We start from the raw sequence: 23,415 nt of genomic DNA, 5'->3' as shown, positions 1-23,415 counted from the left end.
ATCTAAGATCCATGTTACCAGTAGTACTCATCCAGATAACAGTGACAGGGATGGAGAGATCTAAGATCTATGTTACCAGTAGTACTCGTCCAGATAACAGTGACAGGGATGGAGAGATCTAAGATCTATGTTACCAGTAGTACTCCAGATAACAGTGACAGGGATGGAGAGATCTAAGATCTATGTTACCAGTAGTACTCCAGATAACAGTGACAGGGATGGAGAGATCTAAGATCTATGTTACCAGTAGTACTCCAGATAACAGTGACAGGGATGGAGAGATCTAAGATCCATGTTACCAGTAGCACTCGTCCAGATAACAGTGGTTAACACAGGACACATTGTGTATTACAATGATAGAGAAATCTGAGTCCTGTTTGAGAGCAATGGAGATGGGCAGCATTCAGAAGAGTTTTCACACGGATTTGATCATGAAATCCATACATATTGATCTAGCGTGGGAGGCCACACATGTAGGCTGGAGTCACTGGCTGTTTTACACAGCGAGAGGGAAAGTCGTTACACAAAATCCTGTTTATTGACCAGGCTTAACATAATACAGTTATAGAAGAGTTGGTACTATTACCATACAAAAAATATAGTATAACATGAATACTTTTAAGTAGATTTCTTTAAAAATTGGAGGGCTGTGTTTTAGGACACTATGTTCCAGCTTGTAGGATGAAGGATTTTGGTTTTTAAAACAATAGATACAAAGGAATGGATATGAAAAGCTACGTTAACATCTGTACCATTTACAATGACCTTCATCAAAGATAGAAAATAACTCCTCAAGGTCAACATCAATGATAAAAAATGACGCCAGAAGAAAGTGTTTCTTCCTCTGTGAATCCTAGTATTCTAAATTCTAAGATGTTGATGGTAGATCCTAACAGCTTGATAACAGCCAGGGTCATTTAAGGACAGCCTATCATAGATACTGTAATATGTGTTGTAGGTGTGAAGTGTGTGTGTTTTGGGAAACTGCGATATGTTCATATTGTGTCTCTTAAGTGGGACTCCTCCCCTTTTTACAGTGCTTCGTTTATAATTAGTACACTCGGTAACAATAAAGGTAAACCAAATCCTAGACATTTAAAAGATCAAACAGGAAAGTGTCATCAATTGGAAACATTCATATACATTTAATAAAGGTCATAAGCAAGGGGGCACATAATATTCTCAATGTATGACATTGGTTCAGGTAGACACGGGACACATTGTGTTCTCTAGGTATGACATTGATTCTGGTAGATACAGAACACATTGTGTTCTCTAGGTATGACATTGGTTCAGGTAGACACAGGACACATTGTGTTCTTTAGGTATGACATTGGTTCTGGTAGACACAGGACACATTGTGTTCTCTAGGTATGACATTGGTTCAGGTAGACACAGGACACATTGTGTTCTTTAGGTATGACATTGGTTCTGGTAGACACAGGACACATTGTGTTCTCAAGGTATGACCTTGGTTCTGGTAGACACAGGACACATTGTGTTCTCTAGGTACGACATTGGTTCAGGTAGACACAGGACACATTGTGTTCTCTAGGTATGACATTGGTTCAGGTAGACACAGGACACATTGTGCTCTCTAGGTACGACATTGGTTCAGGTAGACACAGGACACATTGTGTTCTCTAGGTATGACATTGGTTCAGGTAGACACAGGACACATTGTGCTCTCTAGGTATGACATTGGTTCAGGTAGACACAGGAGACATTGTGTTCTCAAGGTTGTTCATAGACACAGGATGTGTTCTCAGGTAAGACATTGTCAAGGACACATTGTGTTCTCTAGGTAAGACATTGGTTCTGGTAGACACAGGACACATTGTGTTCTCTAGGTATGACATTGGTTCTGGTAGACACAGGACACATTGTGTTCTCTAGGTATGACATTGGTTCTGGTAGACACAGGATACATTGTGTTCTCTAGGTAGGACATTGGTTCTGGTAGACACAGGACATATTGTGTTCTCTAGGTATGACATTGGTTCAGGTAGACACAGGACATTTTGTGTTCTCAAGGTACGACAATTGGTTCTGGTAGACACAGGACACATTGTGTTCTCAAGGTATGACATTGGTTCTGGTAGACACAGGACACATTGTGTTCTCTAGGTATGACATTGGTTCTGGTAGACACAGGACACATTGTTTTCTCTAGATATGACATTGGTTCTGGTAGACACAGGACACATTGTGTTCTTTAGGTATGACATTGGTTCTGGTAGACACAGGACACATTGTGTTCTCTAGGTATGACATTGGTTCTGGTAGACACAGGACACATTGTGTTCTCTAGGTATGACATTGGTTCTGGTAGACACAGGACACATTGTGTTCTCTAGGTATGACATTGGTTCAGGTAGACACAGGACACATTGTGTTCTCTAGGTATGACATTGGTTCAGGTAGACACAGGACACATTGTGTTCTCTAGGTATGACATTGGTTCTGGTAGACACAGGACACATTGTGTTCTCTAGGTATGACATTGGTTCAGGTAGACACAGGACACATTGTGTTCTCTAGGTATGACATTGGTTCTGGTAGACACAGGACACATTGTGTTCTCTAGGTATGACATTGGTTCTGGTAGACACAGGACACATTGTGTTCTCTAGGTATGACATTGGTTCAGGTAGACACAGGACACATTGTGTTCTCTAGGTATGACATTGGTTCTGGTAGACACAGGACACATTGTGTTCTCTAGGTATGACATTGGTTCAGGTAGACACAGGACACATTGTGTTCTCTAGGTATGACATTGGTTCAGGTAGACACAGGACACATTGTGTTCTCTAGGTATGACATTGGTTCTGGTAGACACAGGATACATTGTGTTCTCAAGGTATGACATTGGTTCAGGTAGACACAGGACACATTGTGTTCTCAAGGTATGACATTGGTTCTGGTAGACACAGGACACATTGTGTTCTCTAGGTATGACATTGGTTCAGGTAGACACAGGACACATTGTGTTCTCTAGGTATGACATTGGTTCAGGTAGACACAGGACACATTGTGTTCTTTAGGTATGACATTGGTTCTGGTAGACACAGGATACATTGTGTTCTCTAGGTATGACATTGGTTCAGGTAGACACAGGACACATTGTGTTGTCAAGGTATGACATTGGTTCAGGTAGACATATGACATATTGTGTTCTGAAGGTACGACATTGGTTCATGATGGCAAATAGATAATTTTGAGAGTCCTTACATTTTCTTCATATGACTTAATCTTTGTGAATAAGATATTCTGACTTAACATTATCAACAAACAATTAAAATCATGTCAGATGTTGGATATAACACATTGTGTTCTCTAGGTATGGCATTGGTTCAGGTAGACACAGGACACATTGTGTTCTCTAGGTATGACATTGGTTCAGGTAGACACAGGACACATTGTGTTCTCTAGGTATGACATTGGTTCTGGTAGACACAGGACACATTGTGTTCTCTAGGAATGGCATTGGTTCAGGTAGACATATGACATATTGTGTTGTCAAGGTACGACATTGGTTCAGGTAGACATATGACATATTGTGTTCTCAAGGTACGACATTGGTTCATGATGGCAAATAGATAATTTTGAGAGTCCTTACATTTTCTTCATATGACTTAATCTTTGTGAATAAGATATTCTGACTTAACATTATCAACAAACAATTAAAATCATGTCAGATGTTGGATATAACACATTGTGTTCTCTAGGTATGGCATTGGTTCAGGTAGACACAGGACACATTGTGTTCTCTAGGTATGACATTGGTTCAGGTAGACACAGGACACATTGTGTTCTCTAGGTATGACATTGGTTCTGGTAGACACAGGACACATTGTGTTCTCTAGGAATGGCATTGGTTCAGGTAGACATATGACATATTGTGTTGTCAAGGTACGACATTGGTTCAGGTAGACATATGACATATTGTGTTCTCAAGGTACGACATTGGTTCATGATGGCAAATAGATAATTTTGAGAGTCCTTACATTTTCTTCATATGACTTAATCTTTGTGAATAAGATATTCTGACTTAACATTATCAACAAACAATTAAAATCATGTCAGATGTTGGATATAACACTGTTGGGATATAACACATTGTGTGTTCTCTAGGTATGGCATTTGTTCAGGTAGACACAGGACACATTGTGTTCTCTAGGTATGACATTGGTTCTGGTAGACACAGGACACATTGTGTTCTCTAGGAATGGCATTGGTTCAGGTAGACATATGACATATTGTGTTCTCAAGGTACGACATTGGTTTATGATGGCAAATAGATAATTTTGAGAGTCCTTACATTTTCTTCATATGACTTAATCTTTGTGAATAAGATATTCTAACTTAACATTATCAACAAACAATTTAAATCATGTCAGATGTTGGATATAACACGATGTTAAGGATGTACACCTCTGAGAAGTCAAAATTTTCTTATATTCAACTTTTTTTCCACATATCTATTTTTTGAAATAGGAGTTCATACCATGGAAGAAAATGGAAGAAAAAAATATGTCTGTGTGCTTGTTTTTGAGCTACTGTCACTCAAAGATACCTAAATGACAAAATGTTGGATTTGATGGGTTTTTGCCATTTTGACCATATACACCAGATACTAAAGCCATAATTTCCTAATGAGGTGTTTGATATGCATGAATGTTTGCAGAATTAATTTTCCAGCAATCTTCTTTTAAAATATAGCAATTATGATTAATAAGACTCATACTTTTTCCCAGAATAACGACATATACTACCCCTACCCCTTCATTTTGAGCTACAATTTGTGCAATTTTCAGCCATTTTTGCCAGAATTAACCCTTTATAGAAAAAGTTCTGGTATTAAACTTTGGAAATATTTTGCATATCAATAGGGAAAAGGTTGCTTTTTCAAAATCAGGCAGGAAAATTGGAGGTCCGTGTTGCTTACTTTTTTACCCCATTTCAATATCTGTTATTTTTCAATATTTTACAGTAAAAAGAAAAAGTGCTAAAATTACCATTAAATGTTAAAATAAAATGACATAAGTGTATCATTTCACACATTAATGCTTAATATTTTAATAACCACAAAACTAATAAAGAATTACAGCAACTTTTTTTTTCAAAATGGCCGCCAAATTGGTCCTTTCTTAAAATCCAAGTATAATAGATAGATTTTATTTGAAAATCTCGCAACTTTTTTTCATCTTTAATGTCGAAACGAGACTGCAATGGGACTGAAACCTTAGAAAAATACATCCTAAAGACAACATGTGACGCCTGGAAATTGACAGGTTTACAACAGCGTGTTTTATTGTGTGAAGCAGACCATGTATAGACATGTGAAGTGTACTCAGAACAATACCAGTATATTGAGTTGAAATTATTCATAACTGTATTAGATACTTTTCATAGTAGTAACTTTCTTTTGATAAATTCTCAATCACTCATAAAATCTATGTATGTAGATAGCCACTGTTACTAAATGTTTTGTTTGTCACCTGTTCATAGGGACATGAACCTTAAATAATTTGTTCTGTATGCTTAGATATGGTTTTTAGATGTTTATTGAATATTTTATTACAATGATTGGTTATCTAAAACAACAGGAAAATGTGGGAATATTCTATTTTTGGAACACAAAATGAAAGCTAGCCGAAAGCAAGGTTATAATGAACAACAAACTTGCCGACATGACAAGGAATATTAGTTTTCCACATTTTAAGATTATTTTCTAATTTACGATGGTTGACAAATGAAGTTTAAGCCATATTTGTTATAAAACAATTTGTATTTAGCGTAAGAATGATGAGTCAAAAGTCAAAATAGAATTTTCATTCGATAGGGCACCGGGAAGGGAGGTTCCTGACTTATTCCACATATGTACATCACGCAAGTATAAAGTGGGGGGTTACTCCCGTCTCTTGCATTTTAGTGATCCATTTAAGGATTAAAGTCTCTTTCTGGTGGTTCTATCGAAGGATAAAGTTGAGTAGGGTATTTAAGGATTAAAGTCTCTTTCTGGTGGTTCTATCGAAGGATAAAGTTGAGTAGGGTATCGATAGGAATGGACGGTCCATTCCAAATATCGATACCCTACTCAACTTTATCCTTCGATAGAACCACCAGAAAGAGACTTTAATCCTTATCTTTACAGTCTTAACTATTATTTTCATAGCTCAAAATTTACACTTAATAGTGTTTATGGCATTTATAAGGCTAAAAATGGATTATATCGTTTGGTTCCGACAGGCATTTGGAACAGCCACTCGAAGTGGCGGAAATTCCCGCCAATTTATCAATGAACATACAAATAAAATGAGTTCCGTCTGATGAAGCATATATCTGGGGTTTTCCCGGTATGAAACTATAAATCGTTTTATTTATCTGTTGTTAAAACACCATGGTGCAAAGCACTTTGGTTTTAATATTTTACTTCGTATGATTACACACGCTTACACAATTCATAACGTGGCAGGATATTTAACGTAGTTGTGACGCGGCGTCCGATTCAAACCGCCTGTGTCAAGGAGGTGTGACAAACAGAGAGTTTCTTCAATTTTGTGATCACTTGAGTTCTACTTAATCAGTTCACGTTTGAAATTACTTGAATACACGGATGTTTGCATAGTTCTATGTCATTATTTCCGGATTTTGGAGATTTTCAAATGTATCGGACGTCGTTTCGAGGAACATGTACAAACACAGGTAGGCCCACTACTGTAAACGTTTACCGCTCTCAAAATATTAGCTTATATTTATATTGTTGTTTCAAACACTTCAATAAATATTAGAGATATCTATTACAAGTATTATAAAGCTACAATTGTAGGATTCCGTTTCATTGCTATTTCGAAACACCCAAACGTACATTGTGTATGTAAGGCCTAGTAGATAACGTACATGACTTGTCTGTCCCCCAAGGTGAACAAAAATGCTTTGTCGTGCTAGGTCGTTTTGGTTAAACTTATCCAACACAAAGACTGATGTTGTCCTGACATACATGCATCTTATCCATTTGCGTACAACCAATGGTGTTAAAAATACAAATAGTCTAGGATGTAGATCTACATGTTGTAGCGAACAACACAGACTCACCGACACACAACATGTAAACATTGCGACGTCATCGGAATGTGCAAAACTGTACATTGTACAACATTGTTTATTTATCACGGAAGCATTGCTCAAAGCGGTACGGTAGTAACATAAACAATGTAACTTTTCTACATTTGTATTTACACACGTACATGTATATGTGTTATTTTGTTTATTTTATAAACCTATTTTGATGCATGTACATGTTCATCGAACGTACGTTCGGTACTGAAAACACCAAAAGTTTCTGATTTGGACCATCATAAATTCATCCGCGCAGCTCCAAATTGCGCGTGACATACTCAATCTATCGAGAAATAAAGTTGAGTAGCCTTTGGTTGAAATCAACGGGGTTTATACTATCAATTCACGTTGCTGACTCTTGACGTACACTGTTTTTTCTATCTGAATTTGTTTGTGTTCGCTTCACCCATGGTTTTGACCCACCATTTTGTTTACATTCATTTAATTTGTGCAGTGCATTGTGGGAGGTCACTAAAGTTCAACACTTCTATATATACTATTGTTACAAAATTCGACTGGGCCGGTTCAAAATACAGAAAGATGGAATTTCCATTATAATTATCTCATTTGACACATTTGCACAATAACTGATATATATTACTTAGTAAGGTATCTGACACGTCTTAGATATGTATTTTACTCAAATTTACATGGTTTATTTAGGTTCATGTCCCTTTAATGTTAATTTGTAAATTTAGATTGTTGTAAATTGTGTATACAACATACATTATAACTTCTTATTCCATTACACAACTTATCGGTATGGTAATGTGTTTATAAGCAGTAATCAACGTAGTGTTTTAACGGCAGAATCAACATGAATAACACTTAAGTGGGAGGAATTTAAAATCGCAAAAAATTCTTCTTACAAATTAACGTGAAATTAAATCCTTCATGAGATATAAGTAATTTCAGTATAATCTTGGTTCAGCACAATACAGGGAATATTGTGTCCTCCAGATATGATATACAATTATGGACTTTTTGAAGCTAATCTTTGGAATTGTTAACCTGAGAAAAGTAATAATTCTCCTGGCCAATCAGCTTAAAATGATCTACAGGAAAATATCGGTTTCGCAATAAAATGTTGATATATCTGTATTTGTGCAATTAAAAAAGGAGTAGGTCAGATAAGGGTTTTACGTGCAAAGTAGAATTCAATGAAAAAACATGTGGAACACTCATCTGTATATAAACACAGTTTTTCAGTGAGGCTGTGTAAAACGTCAAAGAAAGTGCCTTGTTCTTTATCCTGTTTTGGCTTCAAATAGATTGATGATGCATTTTCAAATTCAATTAATTTTAAGTTTCTTATTCAACTCAGCAGTATTCCTTTTACAGAGAAGGGGAGATAACCGGTATTAAAAAATTAACATTTAGTACATGTCAAAATTAAGGGGAGATAATCACTAATTTTGCACAACACTTGTGCTTATCTGTTTATATCAGATAATGGTTATACAGTAGTCATGTTGATATGACCAACAAAAGGACATGCATGATAAAAATAGAGTAGTAGAGTGGAAATAGTTTTTCATTTTTCCCATACCTAAAGTCAATTATGGGACAGAATAGATATTACATAATGTGAAAAAGGAAAAGGTAAAATTTCCTGATTGTGGTTTTAACACAAATAAGGATATGAATCTTTCTGTTGCTGTTTAAGATAAATTTTCAAGATTTGTTTTTCACAATAAATCTTTAAATTTGACCTTAACACCTCAAAAGCAATCCCCAGCAAGCAGTATTAGTATTTGGAGGATTTTCAGAGACGTTTTAAACAAGAAAATGAAAAGGAATATATACATACCTGTTCTGCTACTAGTCTTCCTAAGTCTGTGTTGTTCTTCTGCAGGTCATGGACCTTCTTAATGAGGGGGTGACTGGAACACACAAAGATAACAGGTAAATAAGTCTACAGAGAAATCAATCAAGGATAAAACATGTGACAAATCAGCGAATGGTAGGAGACATGGGGTTGAAGTTGAAATCTTTTCAAGATGAAGCTAAACAATTTATGACCCTAGTGTTACTCGGTTTGTGATATTTTAATCCTATTAACAACAAGAGTCGTTCATGAGGTTATCAGGATAAGAAGGTAGAGGAAAGCTGGAGTACAGATAAAAAACTCATGGACCAATGGTAAGCACCTGTGATTTGAATTCTTGACACCAAGGAATAATAGGGGCAAGTTGTAATATGTAGGGACTCCTTATCCAATAAGCCACCCGTTAAATCACTCTTACATTGCATCCTAGATTCGTAAATAAAACTAGAACTGTCGCCAGAGTGTCGACTAATACTCCCCTCTGCACAAGTTTAGCAATAATCCATTAATAGGTGACATTGCAGATCTCTATATAAATTACTACTAGTGCTGAGCGATATTATCGAAAAATCGGTTTATCATGATACAAGACGGTCGGTGCAATATATCGGTACACAAAGTGCAAGACCATGTTTTTCCGGTTTTTCTACTTTCACTTTCCAATTGTAATCGTAATCACCCAGACGCTTCAATCCTATACGACTGTAAGCTTTATGCAAGCGTCGATGTCATCTTGATCAGTAGATTCAAAAACCATGGCGGAGGCGAGTGTCAATTACGTGAAAAACACCTAAGGAAAAAGTAGAATATGGGAACAATTTTCACTGAAAGAAGTGGAAGGGAAGATACTTAAAGATACTGTATCATGTAACGTTTGTAATCAAGATGTGAAGAACCCTGGCGGCACCACCAAAATGTTTTCACACGTTTGTCGTCACCATCCTGAAATAAATTTGGACAATTTGCCGGCCAGCGCTGGTACAAAGAAGCAATCTATAGTGTGTGTAACAGGTCAGCGTACCCTAACATCCATGGTTGATGCTAAATATCCGCCAAAGTCGTCCAAGTTTCTTAGTGTTATTGAATGTTATGAATAACAATAAACAAATGTTTGGTTTCATTTTAATGTTTTTATTTATGCATTGCCAAATGCTAAAAGCAATAGTTCTAAAAAAAATAAAGAAAATTACCATATGCAAGTTCCAATATGCAATATATTGTCAAAAAGCATATAAACTTAAGAATTAACACTTAGTACTTTGCATTTTGAGGTCAGCATGGAAAACTGAAAAATATTGTGATATATCGTGATATTTCCACTGAAAAGGTGATATATCGCGATACAGTTTTCTGTTGGCGATACCCAGCACTATAAATTACTCAACTCCCCTTTATTTCAGGGTTCTGTGTACCAAATTTTATCAAAATCTGTAAAGTAGTTAAGGAGGAGTTCGCCGGACAAAGTTGACAGACAGATGGACAACTTGATCCCAGTACAACCCACCCCGACCCCCACCCCTTATCTTTGTTGCGAGGGGTATAACAACAAACTTACCTAGGGTTGATTTCTAGTGTGGCATGTAATACTCTATAACGTTCCTCCTCACTTTTGTCAGCTAGGGTGGTACGGAGAAAATGTCGCACAGACCCCATCTCAGGCACGGTTATCACACACGGATGGGATACCAACTTCTTAGTTATCTTTATATAGGAAAGTGAAAGTAGAATTAGATCACATTTATTGTAATCACAAACAGCAGGAAACCAAGCTTTCTTTTATACTTTTATATAGGAAAGTGAAAGTGGACATAAGTATATTTCATGTAAAGGTTTTTTGTGTTTGTCACTTACTACCATGATGATTATAGACATTATTCATAAGTAAATAAGAGTGTGAGTGACCTTTACCTTGACCTTGGTGACCTTGTTGCCAAGCACCCCTTGTAACCAGGCCTTGAGATCATTGACATCCTCCTGATTCATACTTTTCTCATCTGTAGAACAGAAATTTCCATCTGGTTAACTGTGTGTTTTCTAAAGTTTTTACATAAACTGGTGAAAGATTTTCAGGAATAGATATAACCTGCAGGTACAGATGAAATGTACATCAAACAGAAAGTTAGACCAAAAGTAATTATCAAACATGTTGACTATTTATTTTGACAGCATGTGCTATATACCACAGTACAATATAACTGTAGGGCTATCAATCTTACGATACCTACCACTCTCGTCCACAGCGTCGGTATCAGCCGCGTCATTTGTCATCTCATTCTCTATGGATTTAAAGAATTTCTTGTCATACTGGCCAAGATTCATAAGGACTAGCTCGTCGTATGGTTCATACAGGAAAAGTACCTCCACATCTCTGGCTTGAAGAGCTTCAAGATAAGGCGACTGTTCAGCCAGCTCTCGACTAGAAGGAAAGGATAGTAGCAATACCCGGGTATACTTAACACATTTTTATCATACATCATGTTTCATGTAGAAGAGATATTAAATCATTTAAAACATTTCTAAAAAACTAATTAATATTCGATAATTCTGAAAAATTCTGAAAAAAGGTATTGATAACTATCACACATAATAAAGTTTAATCTAAAACAAATATTTAGCAATAAGATAATTTTGTACTCTTCCGAGGAGCAGCAACAGCTGCTAAAGTGCATGTATTTTGAATCTATGTATATTTTTCCAATTTGTAATTAAACTTCATTAAATACTATATGTTTCAATGTTCTCCTTAATAACAGAATAGACGTACTTTGGAGCAGACAGGAAGTAGATCTCTCGGGCTCCTGCCTTCATACGAGAGGCGTACTCATCCATGCTGATACGTTCACCTTTAGCAGACTTGGACGATTCAAATCTCAACAGCTTAGCAATTTCTTCCTGTTAACAACACAAAATAAAAGACTTCTAATGAAGTAAAGATTCCAGAAACTTGAAGATAGAAAATAGACAATGGGGCATTAGATGCTATAGAAACACTGTGAAATGAACCGTGCAATCTAAACCATGATACATCTTCATTAGTTTGATCACTGTCTTACTCTAGTTTCTTGATCATGCTCAGTGACAATTCCTTCCCGGAAAAACAGTCCATAGTCGTCGTAAAATGCTGAGTAACTGGCCTGGTCTTTCTTAGCGCAGTCTTGGAAGAATCTGAGGACGCGACTTGTAAGGACTTGTCTCAGTTTCCTGAATGACAGAAACAATTTTATTTGTATGTCCTCGGATGTGAAGACAACACAAATTTTATTTGTATGTCCTGGGATGTGAAGACAACACAAATTTTATTTGTATGTCCTGGGATGTGAAGACAACAGAATAGATTTCAAACTCTCTCACCATTTACTGAATTGCCACCAGTTTAAACCAACTTGTGATATTTCTGTCATCTGCTAGAGTGTGACAGATTGTGTGCCAAATTTTTGAACCAGAGGTGCTCAATAACTAACCAGCATTTTAAGCTATATTTATCCTCCTGAAACACCCATTTAAGATTTATACATTATTTCACTGAACCTTATAGTTGACGGTTGATAAATCATCGGTTGTAAGATTTCTATACATGGGTACAATCTAGATCGTTTGAAATCTTTAATCAACCCCTGAGATGACTTCACAAGGCTGAGTTTAGAATTTTCTGGTGGATATCGTGCTGTACCATGGCATGAAAGTGAATTTTCAGCCAATCAGCTAAACACCCAGCCCTATAATAAACAGACTACCTGATGAGTGAACTATCCTGTAACAACTCTCGACTAAGGTTCAGTGGTATATCCTCACTGTCCACAACACCTGTAACAGTTAATATACAGAAATTAAATTCGGACAAACACATGATCCGTATGAAGCAATCAAATAATGGGTAGAAAACCTCAATATAAATCCATGTAATAGTAAATCTCCTGTTTCTCCAATTCCTGCTATTACCAATTATTTTTGGAATCATACACTAGTGGAAAATAAATATGTACACTATGAAACCAAATGGTCTGTTCTAAAATGATTGAAACTTTGTTTTAACACACTAAGTTCCTAAAATGATTGAAACTTTGTTTTAACACACTAGGTTCCTAAAATGATTGAAACTTTGTTTTAACACACTAGGTTCCTAAAATGATTGAAACTTTGTTTTAACACACTAGGTTCCTAAAATGATTGAAACTTTGTTTTAACACACTAGGTTCCTAAAATGATTGAAACTTTGTTTTAACACACTAGGTTCCTAAAATGATTGAAAAATATAATGCATCAAATTGTGATTGACTTTGAAATACGAAACAGGACAAAAAATAACCATAAAACGACTGCAGGGTTAAGTACTCTAGGGGTTAATGTGTGCAGCCTACCTTTGAGAAATCGAAGCCAGCGGGGAAGAATGTATGAAGCACGAGACATGATCATTACCTTCCTACTGTATAGTGTTACGGAGACATCTGTCTCACGGCTCATGTCAAATAAGGCTGGAAGGAAGAACAGCATAGTAAACCAAATCAATGTAATTTGTTACTTTGTGAAAATTATACAATTCATATCAAGTTGTGTCTATTGGTATAAATTGTGTCTTTTAAAATACAATCATATATCAAATGACATTTGAGTATTGCCTTTGAAAACATGTAGACAAATGAATCATCAATGCTCAAAAACTGAAAAAAGTGGCTTACCTGTCGAGTTCATCTATGCATATGCACGCAGATTCTGGTCTCGCAAAATTGCAATAAAGGTCACAACTAAGCGTCTGTAGCGGAACCTCACATATGAAATTTTACGATAAGATTTCCTTCAGTAACTTTCTGGGAAATAGCTGTTAACAAACTTTAACAATCAAATATCCCAATGAGGTGGCCGCGCGTCGAGACCATTCCTGTATTGAACACCGATCACCTCCTCAAATGGCAATAGTGTCGACCTAACTATGGTTCAAGTGGAACATGCATAAGAAATTCTGAGAGATGATCTCCCTGTCATGTACTTTCTGAGAAATAGCGGTAACAAACTTGTAACAATCAAAATCAAAGAAGCAGCCGACAGTTTCGGTCGCTGCCTCTCTTGTTCGTCTAAAAGTCTAGAAAAATATATATATATGAAATTTGAGAAAGATCCCTTCAAAACAATCTGAGAAATAACGGTAACAAACTTTAACTATCAGAAATACCAGATGGGCCGGCCATTACATAACGGAAGGACGACGGACGGACTACGGACCACGGACCAAAGTGTAAATATATCTATAACAAGATTAATGAACAATGCATTTCTGAAACAGATTTTAACCTTTAAATTTTTTCCTGTAAAATGAGCTTCATGAGTCCAAAGCATTATTAGCTCACTGTTAATTATACAGTTATCACTTCCAGAACAATTTTAAACAGACAAATTAAATGTTGATTTCCATAACCTGGGTTGTCTTATGTTTTATGGCGTTGTTCTGTTTACGGTACTAATGTTACCGCACAGTAGTTGACTATCACTACGCAATGCGGCAAAACAGCAAAATGAACCTTCCCTGTTGATATCGATTTACACAGAAAATTTTACATTTGTTTGGTGTTGTAACTTCATCTTGGGCCATTGATATGTAATTTCTGACAATATGATTGTTAGTAATTAACTTCAATTTTTTTGTTTCAGAAATATAATGGCACTCTAAGTGAGATTATTTTTGTGAGATTTCATCAATACAAGTTTCATAGACATGAGAGAATTTGTTCCCTGATGAACTTCTGGTTTGTGTCAAAAAGAAGTTGATCACTTACTAGGTTTGTACTCGGGGACGTAGAACAGGGCTCGGATGTTGACTGGAGCATCTGCTTTGTAGTGGAGATGGTAACGAGGTTTGTCGTACACGTTACCGATATATCTATAAAACTCCTCATGCATATCAGCGGTGATATCTTTCTGCTCCATTAACCACAGGGCCTAAGCAAAGATAAAAAATATTTGAAAATATGATCACATTAATTCATTGAGAGGTTACTTTTCTAAATCTAAATCAGTACATCTTGATAGTGTCGATTATTTTTTCCCATTAAGATATGAAAAATAGGTTCAGCAGATTTAGTTTGAAAATAAAGAAAAACACATTTTGGTTATCTTTAATAAGCTCTTCCAAAGTATTTCTGAATAAATGAAATTCTGATATTGATAGGATTACTTTGATTTTATAGATTTCTTAGAGTTTTTGTGTGACATACCTGAACAACATTAGCTTTCTTTCCATTAAGGAATATAGGAACGCCCACAAAGTTACTGTATTTCTTCACCACCTCTGTATAACAACAGACACTGTATTTCTGTACTCATATCATATTGTATAAATCATAGCCAAAACGAAATTCAGAAACAAAATGAAACACAAAAACAAAACAAAATACAGAAACAAATGAATTATAAACATCATATCACTGACCATGGGTTGGTTGGTTTTCTCTAAACCCGTAAGCTAAATTATATCCTTTAAAGAAGCTCAAACTTTTCAATGGGGGTAATGGTTTACGCAAGTAACCAAAAAAGAAGAAAAATACTGATTCATCTGCTTTCAATAGAGAAAAATTATCATTTGTCAGCAGCATGAACTTACCCTTGATGACTTCCTCATCAGCAAAGTTGTAACAGTCGCCCTTCAGATGTAGGACGATCTTAGTACCTCGCTGTACGCCTTCAGCCTCCGCGATCTCAAACGATCCAGTTCTAAATACATTATAAGATCAAATCCAAGGTTAACAAACAACTATGAAACACTTTCTATATTTATCGAAACAGCAGAACATTAGATAATAGAGATAAATGTTTAAGCAGCATATTTTCTGATACAGCACCTCAATATACATATTTTGATTAAATCCGCCTTGTATTATCATTATACAGTAATAGCATATACGTGTAATATCAGAAAGATACTGAACAAGAGGCCCATGGGCCTAAACGGTCACCTGAGTTAAATTATATAATAAAACAAATAATGAAACAAATTAAAGACATATAAACACTATTTGCTGGGCCTTGAAGTTGGTCAGTGATTTATAAATTTGACTTTTTAGACTATGAAGAGTAATTGCTTCCATCAAACCTGTGAACTCAGAGGTATTTTTTGAAATTTTAATCATTTTTACCCTGTTTGGTCCGGCCCCTCTGGTCCCCCGGGGGGTCTTCAAGGACGGATATGGATGTTAAAATGCTATATCTTAGGCTAATAATTCTAATCAAGTTTGACTAATTTCCTATGAAAATTGGGCAAATAATGTTCACAAAAATGTTTTTCCTATATAAACTAAAGTAAACTTGACCCCTCCCCAGGGGGTAACGTGAGACCCCAAGGTCATATAATTCACAATTTTTATAACACACCTTAAGACCTTTCCATCTATAATTATTTGATTCTACTATATCCAGAATTTTAGAAGATTTTTGAAGTTTTAGCCTATTTGACCTTTTTTTTGCCCCACCCCTCTGCCCCCAGGGAGTCAGCCAGGTCCAATGTGGATATGATATTAAAATGCTATCTCAGGCCAATAATTCTAACCAAGTTTGACTCATTTCCTATGAAAATTGAGCAAAAAATGCTCATTAATGTGTTTTTCTTATATAAACTATTGTAAACTTGACCCACTCCCCAAGGGGAAACGTGAGACCCAAGGGTCATATAATTTACAATTTTTATAAACAAACTTTAAGATCTTTTCATCTATAAAGTGTATTTGAATATACCATTTCCAGAATTTTAAAAGAATATTTTTGAATTTTTAGCCTATTTGACCTTTTTTGGCCCCGCCCCTCTGCCCCCAGTGGGTTGGACTGGACCAATATGGATATGATATTAAAATGCTATCTCAGGCTGATAATTCTAACCAAGTTTGACTCGTTTCCAATGAAAATTGAGCAAAAAAATGCTCATAAATGTGTTTTCCCTATATAAACTATAGTAAACTTGACCCCCTCCCCAGGGGGAAACGTGAGACCCCAGGGTCATATAATTCACAATTTTTGTAAAGGACCTTAAGACCTTTCTATAAATGAAAAGTATTTGATTCTACCATTTCCAGAATTTCAGAAGAATATTTTTGAAGTTTTAGCCTATTTGACCCTTTTTTAGCCCCACCCTTCTAACCCCAGGGGGTCGGCCAGGACCAATGTGGATATGATATTAAAATGCTATCTCAGGCTAATAATTCTAACCAAGTTTAATTCATTTCCAATGAAAATTGAGCAAAACATGCTCATAAATGTGTTTTCCCTATATAAACTATAGTAAACTTGACCCCCTCCCCAGGGGGAAACGTGAGACCCAGGGTCATATAATTCACAATTTTTGTAAAGGACCTTAAGACCTTTCTATCTATGAAGAGTATTTGATTCTACCACATCTGTGAGTAGAGAAGAAGATTTTTGAAATTTTACTCAATTTTACCCCTTTTGGCCCCTCCCACAGCCCCCTGGGGGGTGGGGACCATATAATTCACAATTTTGATTGGCCTTATGCCTTAGAAGGTTTGTGCAAAATTTCATTGAAATTGCTTCAGCAGTTTTGGAGAAGAAGACGAAAATGTAAATTGTTTACGGACATACGACGGACGACGGACGACGACGGACAAAAGGCGATTAGAATAGGTCACTTGAGACTTCGTCTCAGGTGACCTAAAAATTGTTCAGTAAAAATAATGAAAATATTTACAACAGAATAACAAATGAAACTGCAAAGTTACTGAAAATAATGACTTCAACATAGAAAATTATACACCAGTGGGGAAGAGCATCATCGAGAACTAATGAGCCAGCTAGCTGCCCTGCCATTTGTGATAAGAATGGTGGCTCGTGTGTTTTCCACGATGTGGGAAAGTGTAAAACTATTAAACAATGGACACTCACCCGTCAGATGTCCATTTGTGCCCTACAGAGTCTGGTTGGTGTGACCTTGAGTAAACTTCGACCTTGTCGGCCACCATGAAGGAGGAATAGAAGCCCACACCAAACTGACCAATGATGTTACTGTTGACACCTGATTGGCTCTCACTCATCGACTCCAGAAATGCCTGCTCAATGATCAGTCAATTAAAAGTGGTTTATATAAAATACAATTAATAATGGATAAACTTTAGGATAATTCTAGGGCCCAGTTTCATGAACATTTCTTAAAGAAATTCCTTAACTTAAAATTCTCCATAAGAAAACAATACACATTTTTATGTGGGCTTCTTAAGATTGTTTCCTTAAAGTGAATAGTCGGGCAAAGAAAACCAGTCTAAATGCGTTCATTGGCCTTCCAAAAGTTCTCACATATTAATACGACGGCCAAGTTCTGCTTACGTTTCCCAGTTCTGACCATTAAATTAAAGGAAAGTTGAAAGCATTGAAAGCGAGGCTGCGTGGAAATGTAACCACGGACAAAGTCAGCCAGGAGGACGTTTTAGGATTCCTATACTTTATAAATTAATTTCTTCGTACGCAGACAGATTTTGGCGAGAGATTTTATTTTTCTATTTCATAAGAAATTATACTGGATACATTCACACCATTTTTACCGACTTTAGCCATCCTTGCCCGACTGTTCACCTTAACTTCTGTAATGCTTTCTTACAGGGAATTTTCAGTTAAGGAATGTTGACGAAACTAGGTACAGCTTAAATAAGTAAATATGGAAGACTGCTTTCATATCTTTATACAGCAGGTCAATAAAATGAAATTCATCTTCATATTTTTTATTGTGATTCTTAAACAATTTACACATAATGCATTCAATATTTTTCTCCTTACCTTGGAGCCTGACCTGGCTATTGTACCCAGGTTTTTTATGTAAATTTCTCCTTACCTTGGAGCCTGACCTGGCTATTGTACCCAGGTTTTCTATGTGAATTCCCCCTTACCTTGGAGCCTGACCTGGCTATTGTACCCAGGTTTTCTATGTGAATTCCCCCTTACCTTGGAGCCTGACCTGGCTATTGTACCCAGGTTTTCTATGTGAATTCCCCCTTACCTTGGAGCCTGACCTGGCTATTGTACCCAGGTTTTCTATGTGAATTCCCCCTTACCTTGGAGCCTGACCTGGCTATTGTACCCAGGTTTTCTATGTGAATTCCCCCTTACCTTGGAGCCTGACCTGGCTATTGTACCCAGGTTTTCTATGTGAATTCCCCCTTACCTTGGAGCCGACCTGGCTATTGTACCCAGGTTTTCTATGTGAATTCCCCCTTACCTTGGAGCCTGACCTGGCTATTGTACCCAGGTTTTCTATATGAATTCCCCCTTACCTTGGAGCCTGACCTGGCTATTGTACCCAGGTTTTTCTATGTGAATTCCCCCTTACCTTGGAGCCTGACCTGGCTATCGTACCCAGGTTTTCTATGTGAATTCCCCCTTACCTTGGAGCCTGACCTGGCTATTGTACCCAGGTTTTCTATGTGAATTCCCCCTTACCTTGGAGCCTGACCTGGCTATTGTACCCAGGTTTTCTATGTGAATTACCCCTTACCTTGGAGCCTGACCTGGCTATTGTACCCAGGTTTTCTATGTGAATTCCCCCTTACCTTGGAGCCTGACCTGGCTATTGTACCCAGGTTTTCTATGTGAATTCACCCTTACCTTGGAGCCTGACCTGGCTATTGTACCCAGGTTTTCTATGTGAATTACCCCTTACCTTGGAGCCTGACCTGGCTATCGTACCCAGGTTTTCTATGTGAATTACCCCTTACCTTGGAGCCTGACCTGGCTATCGTACCCAGGTTTTCTATGTGAATTACCCCTTACCTTGGAGCCTGACCTGGCTATTGTACCCAGGTTTTCTATGTGAATTCCTCCTTACCTTGGAGCCTGACCTGGCTATCGTACCCAGGTTTTCAATCATCTCCTCCTTAGTCAGCCCAATGCCAGTGTCCTGTATCATAAATATCACAGGGGATTAGTGTCATGTCTTCTTGGATGTTTTAATTTTCTATGCATTTCATGATTAATAATATTGCTCTAAATGACTCAAAATCCTTGAATAATTAAACAAAACCGTGTCAATGAAATTCTAAAGATAACAATGATTTCTCATTATACCTGAATGGTGAATGTTTTCTTGGCGTCATCAGCAGCCAAGTGTATCTCCAGAGGAATGGTTGGGTCTCCCTCGGCTTTCCCACTCATCTCCATGTACCGCATCTTCTCTAATGCATCACTCGAGTTGGAGATCAGCTCACGGATAAACACCTACAGCATCATAATTAACAGAACCGTGTTTATCATAACCTTAAGTATTTCTATTTAAACATCAAAAAATGATAGTAAAATTACTCATGATCGAACACCGAAACAAAAAGTATTCCTACTTTACTATGGCCATTTAAGGATTTTGATTCTAAAATTGCACAGTCAATTCTAATTTCTAAGACTGTCAGAACAGTCAAGAACATCTGAAGTAATATTCACAGATCTGTATCTATGTAAATTCACAGTATTTCTTAATTATTGATCATTCTAACTATACATACCTCTTTCTCGGAATACAGAGATCGTGCCACAATGTCGAGAAGTTTGCGCGTTTCAGCCTGGAACTCCAGCTTATCACCAGGACCTGTATGTAGAAGTAGAGTGTCAGTTAATTGTCAGCTGACATCAAACACTGCTCTCACTGCTTTGGGAATGGGTCCTGTGGCTTTGATATTGGGAAAATGTGCGACAAAACGAGAATATGGGGAAAATTAAAAATATAAAATTAAGCATAACAAAAAAGATTTTTTATTTCCAGTGTAGTTTATGTACTTTTCTGAAGCCAATTCATAAATATTTAAAGTCTGAACCAACTAAGTTCATGCAATATTTTTGGATAGTTTTCAAGAAATTTTGATTTTGGGAAATTTAAGGCTTGAATTGGGAAAAATTTAGAGGTTTTGCCATGGGGAATGGGGCCGAAATGGCCCGAATTTTGGCCCTAAATCATGTTGAAAAGAAGTCCTGAAATGAGAAGCATAGTTCTGCTTTATGAAATCAACTTTGTGAAGTTAGTGTGTTAAAATACCTGTAGGTACAGATTAAGAGTTTTTTGTCGACTGTCTAATATTTGTGAACACAAAAGTAGACTAAATCTTTTTCTTTTATTTTCTGAAAAACCCTCTAGTTGACTTCTCCATTTAAATATTTTCCCTTTCTTGGCTCTTACATATTATACAGCATATCTTTTGTAGAATTCACTGTTTTTTACGAAAACAGTGAATAGAGACCTGCTGGTTTCCATGGCAACAAATATTTATATGAACATCTAATCGCATGATTAATCCTTAACTAGCCACCTGGTTTCGCTGAAAATGGTCAAATAGTTTAAGAGGAGCGAATTGTCCAGATTTTTTTCCCCTCAAGACAGACACATATTTACATACATTATGTTTGTGAACCCACCAGTTGACCTTTCTGTGTCCTTGATTATCGAGTGGTATGTGTCCTCTTCCTTGACCTCTTCCTCGATTACCTCCCCTTGGATGGTTTCGGGCTCTGTGCTTAACAGAGAAGCAGTGGTGACAAAGCTTCGCTGTCCTGTCCACTGTCTCGGGCGCGAGACCTGGTAAATAGGCACCTGACATTGTCGTCCTAAAATAACAAACATCTCAGTGTATTAATTAATATAACTTTTATGTCACACAATCACCTCCTGTTTTGGAACTGATATGCATTGTAGTAATAAGTGTTCACTGTAATTCGAAGTCTGAAGACGGGAAATAACTCATATTCTTTTAATATTTTTGTACTTGCAATATACTAGATATGTATACTGTACATTGCATACATGTATGAAAGGGGAGACAAATGCAAAAAAAAAGCTATTCAAAAATAGAAAAAAAATATTTGTTTATTTTATTTCTAATGATTCACTTGATATATAATATCAAATCAAACTAAATTCAGACAGCGGCAGACTATCAAATCTGAATACCTATGCATTTCAAAAATTTGCAACTTACATATGTAAAGAGCTAATTATATAAACAATATATATTCGGTCTACAATCCATACCATAGTATGACTATATGATTGTATCATAAACGATGATGCAACAGCAGTAAAGATAATGGAATATGATAACTTAGAGTGAAGCATTTAGGAGTGAAGAGCATGTTTGAGACAATATTTTAGCAATATTACTGAGCTTTTCAATACAATAATATCAGCTGATCATGCCCTTCATGGGCAGGTATCTATACTTGCATGATTGGACAATAACAGCCTGAAATAACAGCTACTCTATAACAGATAAAACTTAATTTGAGTTAAATTTTGATGTTTAATTAGTGTATTTCCATATACATAATACACACATCCACTGTCTGTGGGTACTAGTATGATCACCAATAACAAGGTGTCATTGCTCGTCAATGTCATCTGATGCAAGACACATATAAAGCAGAATGATAGAACCACACAACAAAGCAATGATCAATTACAATATTTACCTCCAATTTGTGGCAAATGAATGCATCTTGACATAGAATATGATTGTACAGGGTTACAAAGAATTGATTTACGTAATAGACGCAAATCGTTGAGCACACATGTTCTCATGGAGGCCGCCATTTTGAAAAGGAAGAGTTGCCTCCCCTAGAACACTTGCCTGCCTAGTTGGTCTAGATCCTCTGGGCAGAGAACATAAGAATAAGGTGGTATTAATGAAGAAATATATAGATATGAAAAATTAATGTGAATAAAAAGATAAACAAACGAATTAATTTTTAAAAATGTCGTCTTTTTTATTTCCTTTTCAGTAGTACTAGTGTTGGGGATTGAACAAATAATTAATGAAGTATCAATTTACAGTAACTCGTTGTAGTCTCTTTATAAACTAAATATTGCACACAAAAGAGACATTTTGCAATTTAAGTTTGCCCTCCTCGTATCTTGTGAGGACAACATATTCACTACATGTATCGTATGTAAATGAATTTATCTGATTCATATGCAGAGTGATATTTTTCAAGAACAAGTTCATACTGTAGAATTCGTTGCGTATTAATAAAGTTTCTGGTCTCTTTTTCCACAGTTAAAAAATCATAACTAATTTTCAACTTTTCATTACAATATAAGCAAGTAAATTTCGCCTCATGCCAAACGTATTGTAATAATAGCTACTTTCACAGTAAAGACACTACATCAAGTTATACATAAGTGATCGGAACCCCTGGAGTATCGAGGATGCAAGTTATAAACATATACATTAGACAATTGACAGCTTATATAAATGACTTTTTTTTTAAATGTGTCACCATTAGGATTGTACAATTTAGGAAAGTGTGTAATTTGAGAGTGAGAATGGCTGTGAGACACGCACACATGTAGGATTCTGTAGAGAGTGTCTCTAGTCAGATACACAACAGGTTTACTGAGTCAGACAGACAAAAACAAGCAACAGACAATGATTTAACAGCTAACATTACGTCTTGTTTCTACATTTTTAATATTCATAGTCAACATTGCATTTTCAACTGCT

At 36.4% G+C, this 23,415-nt stretch overlaps 1 protein-coding gene across 1 annotated transcript in view; it reads right to left on the bottom strand.

Annotated features, from left to right (window-relative positions):
- Positions 1 to 22,518, bottom strand: part of LOC138327472 (heat shock protein 75 kDa, mitochondrial-like) — a 33,670-nt gene extending 11,152 nt beyond the window's left edge. Inside the window, exons 1-17 of the mRNA XM_069273587.1 lie at positions 22,385 to 22,518; positions 21,335 to 21,523; positions 20,431 to 20,513; positions 20,000 to 20,149; positions 19,761 to 19,832; positions 17,831 to 17,994; positions 15,546 to 15,655; positions 15,160 to 15,233; positions 14,722 to 14,884; positions 13,312 to 13,425; positions 12,688 to 12,757; positions 12,007 to 12,154; positions 11,718 to 11,845; positions 11,179 to 11,369; positions 10,862 to 10,947; positions 10,509 to 10,654; positions 8,936 to 9,008 (exon numbers count right to left, since the gene is read on the bottom strand). Coding sequence (XP_069129688.1) covers positions 8,936 to 9,008; positions 10,509 to 10,654; positions 10,862 to 10,947; positions 11,179 to 11,369; positions 11,718 to 11,845; positions 12,007 to 12,154; positions 12,688 to 12,757; positions 13,312 to 13,425; positions 14,722 to 14,884; positions 15,160 to 15,233; positions 15,546 to 15,655; positions 17,831 to 17,994; positions 19,761 to 19,832; positions 20,000 to 20,149; positions 20,431 to 20,513; positions 21,335 to 21,523; positions 22,385 to 22,505 — 2,082 coding nt within the window. The 5' untranslated portion in view covers positions 22,506 to 22,518. The remainder of the gene's footprint in view (positions 1 to 8,935; positions 9,009 to 10,508; positions 10,655 to 10,861; positions 10,948 to 11,178; positions 11,370 to 11,717; positions 11,846 to 12,006; positions 12,155 to 12,687; positions 12,758 to 13,311; positions 13,426 to 14,721; positions 14,885 to 15,159; positions 15,234 to 15,545; positions 15,656 to 17,830; positions 17,995 to 19,760; positions 19,833 to 19,999; positions 20,150 to 20,430; positions 20,514 to 21,334; positions 21,524 to 22,384) is intronic.
- Between the last annotated feature and the right edge of the window lie 897 nt (positions 22,519 to 23,415).

This window comes from Argopecten irradians, chromosome 7 (assembly GCF_041381155.1).
Source record: "Argopecten irradians isolate NY chromosome 7, Ai_NY, whole genome shotgun sequence".
Lineage (NCBI taxonomy): Eukaryota > Metazoa > Mollusca > Bivalvia > Pectinida > Pectinidae > Argopecten > Argopecten irradians.
This window is presented reverse-complemented; position numbering and strand designations above follow the sequence as displayed.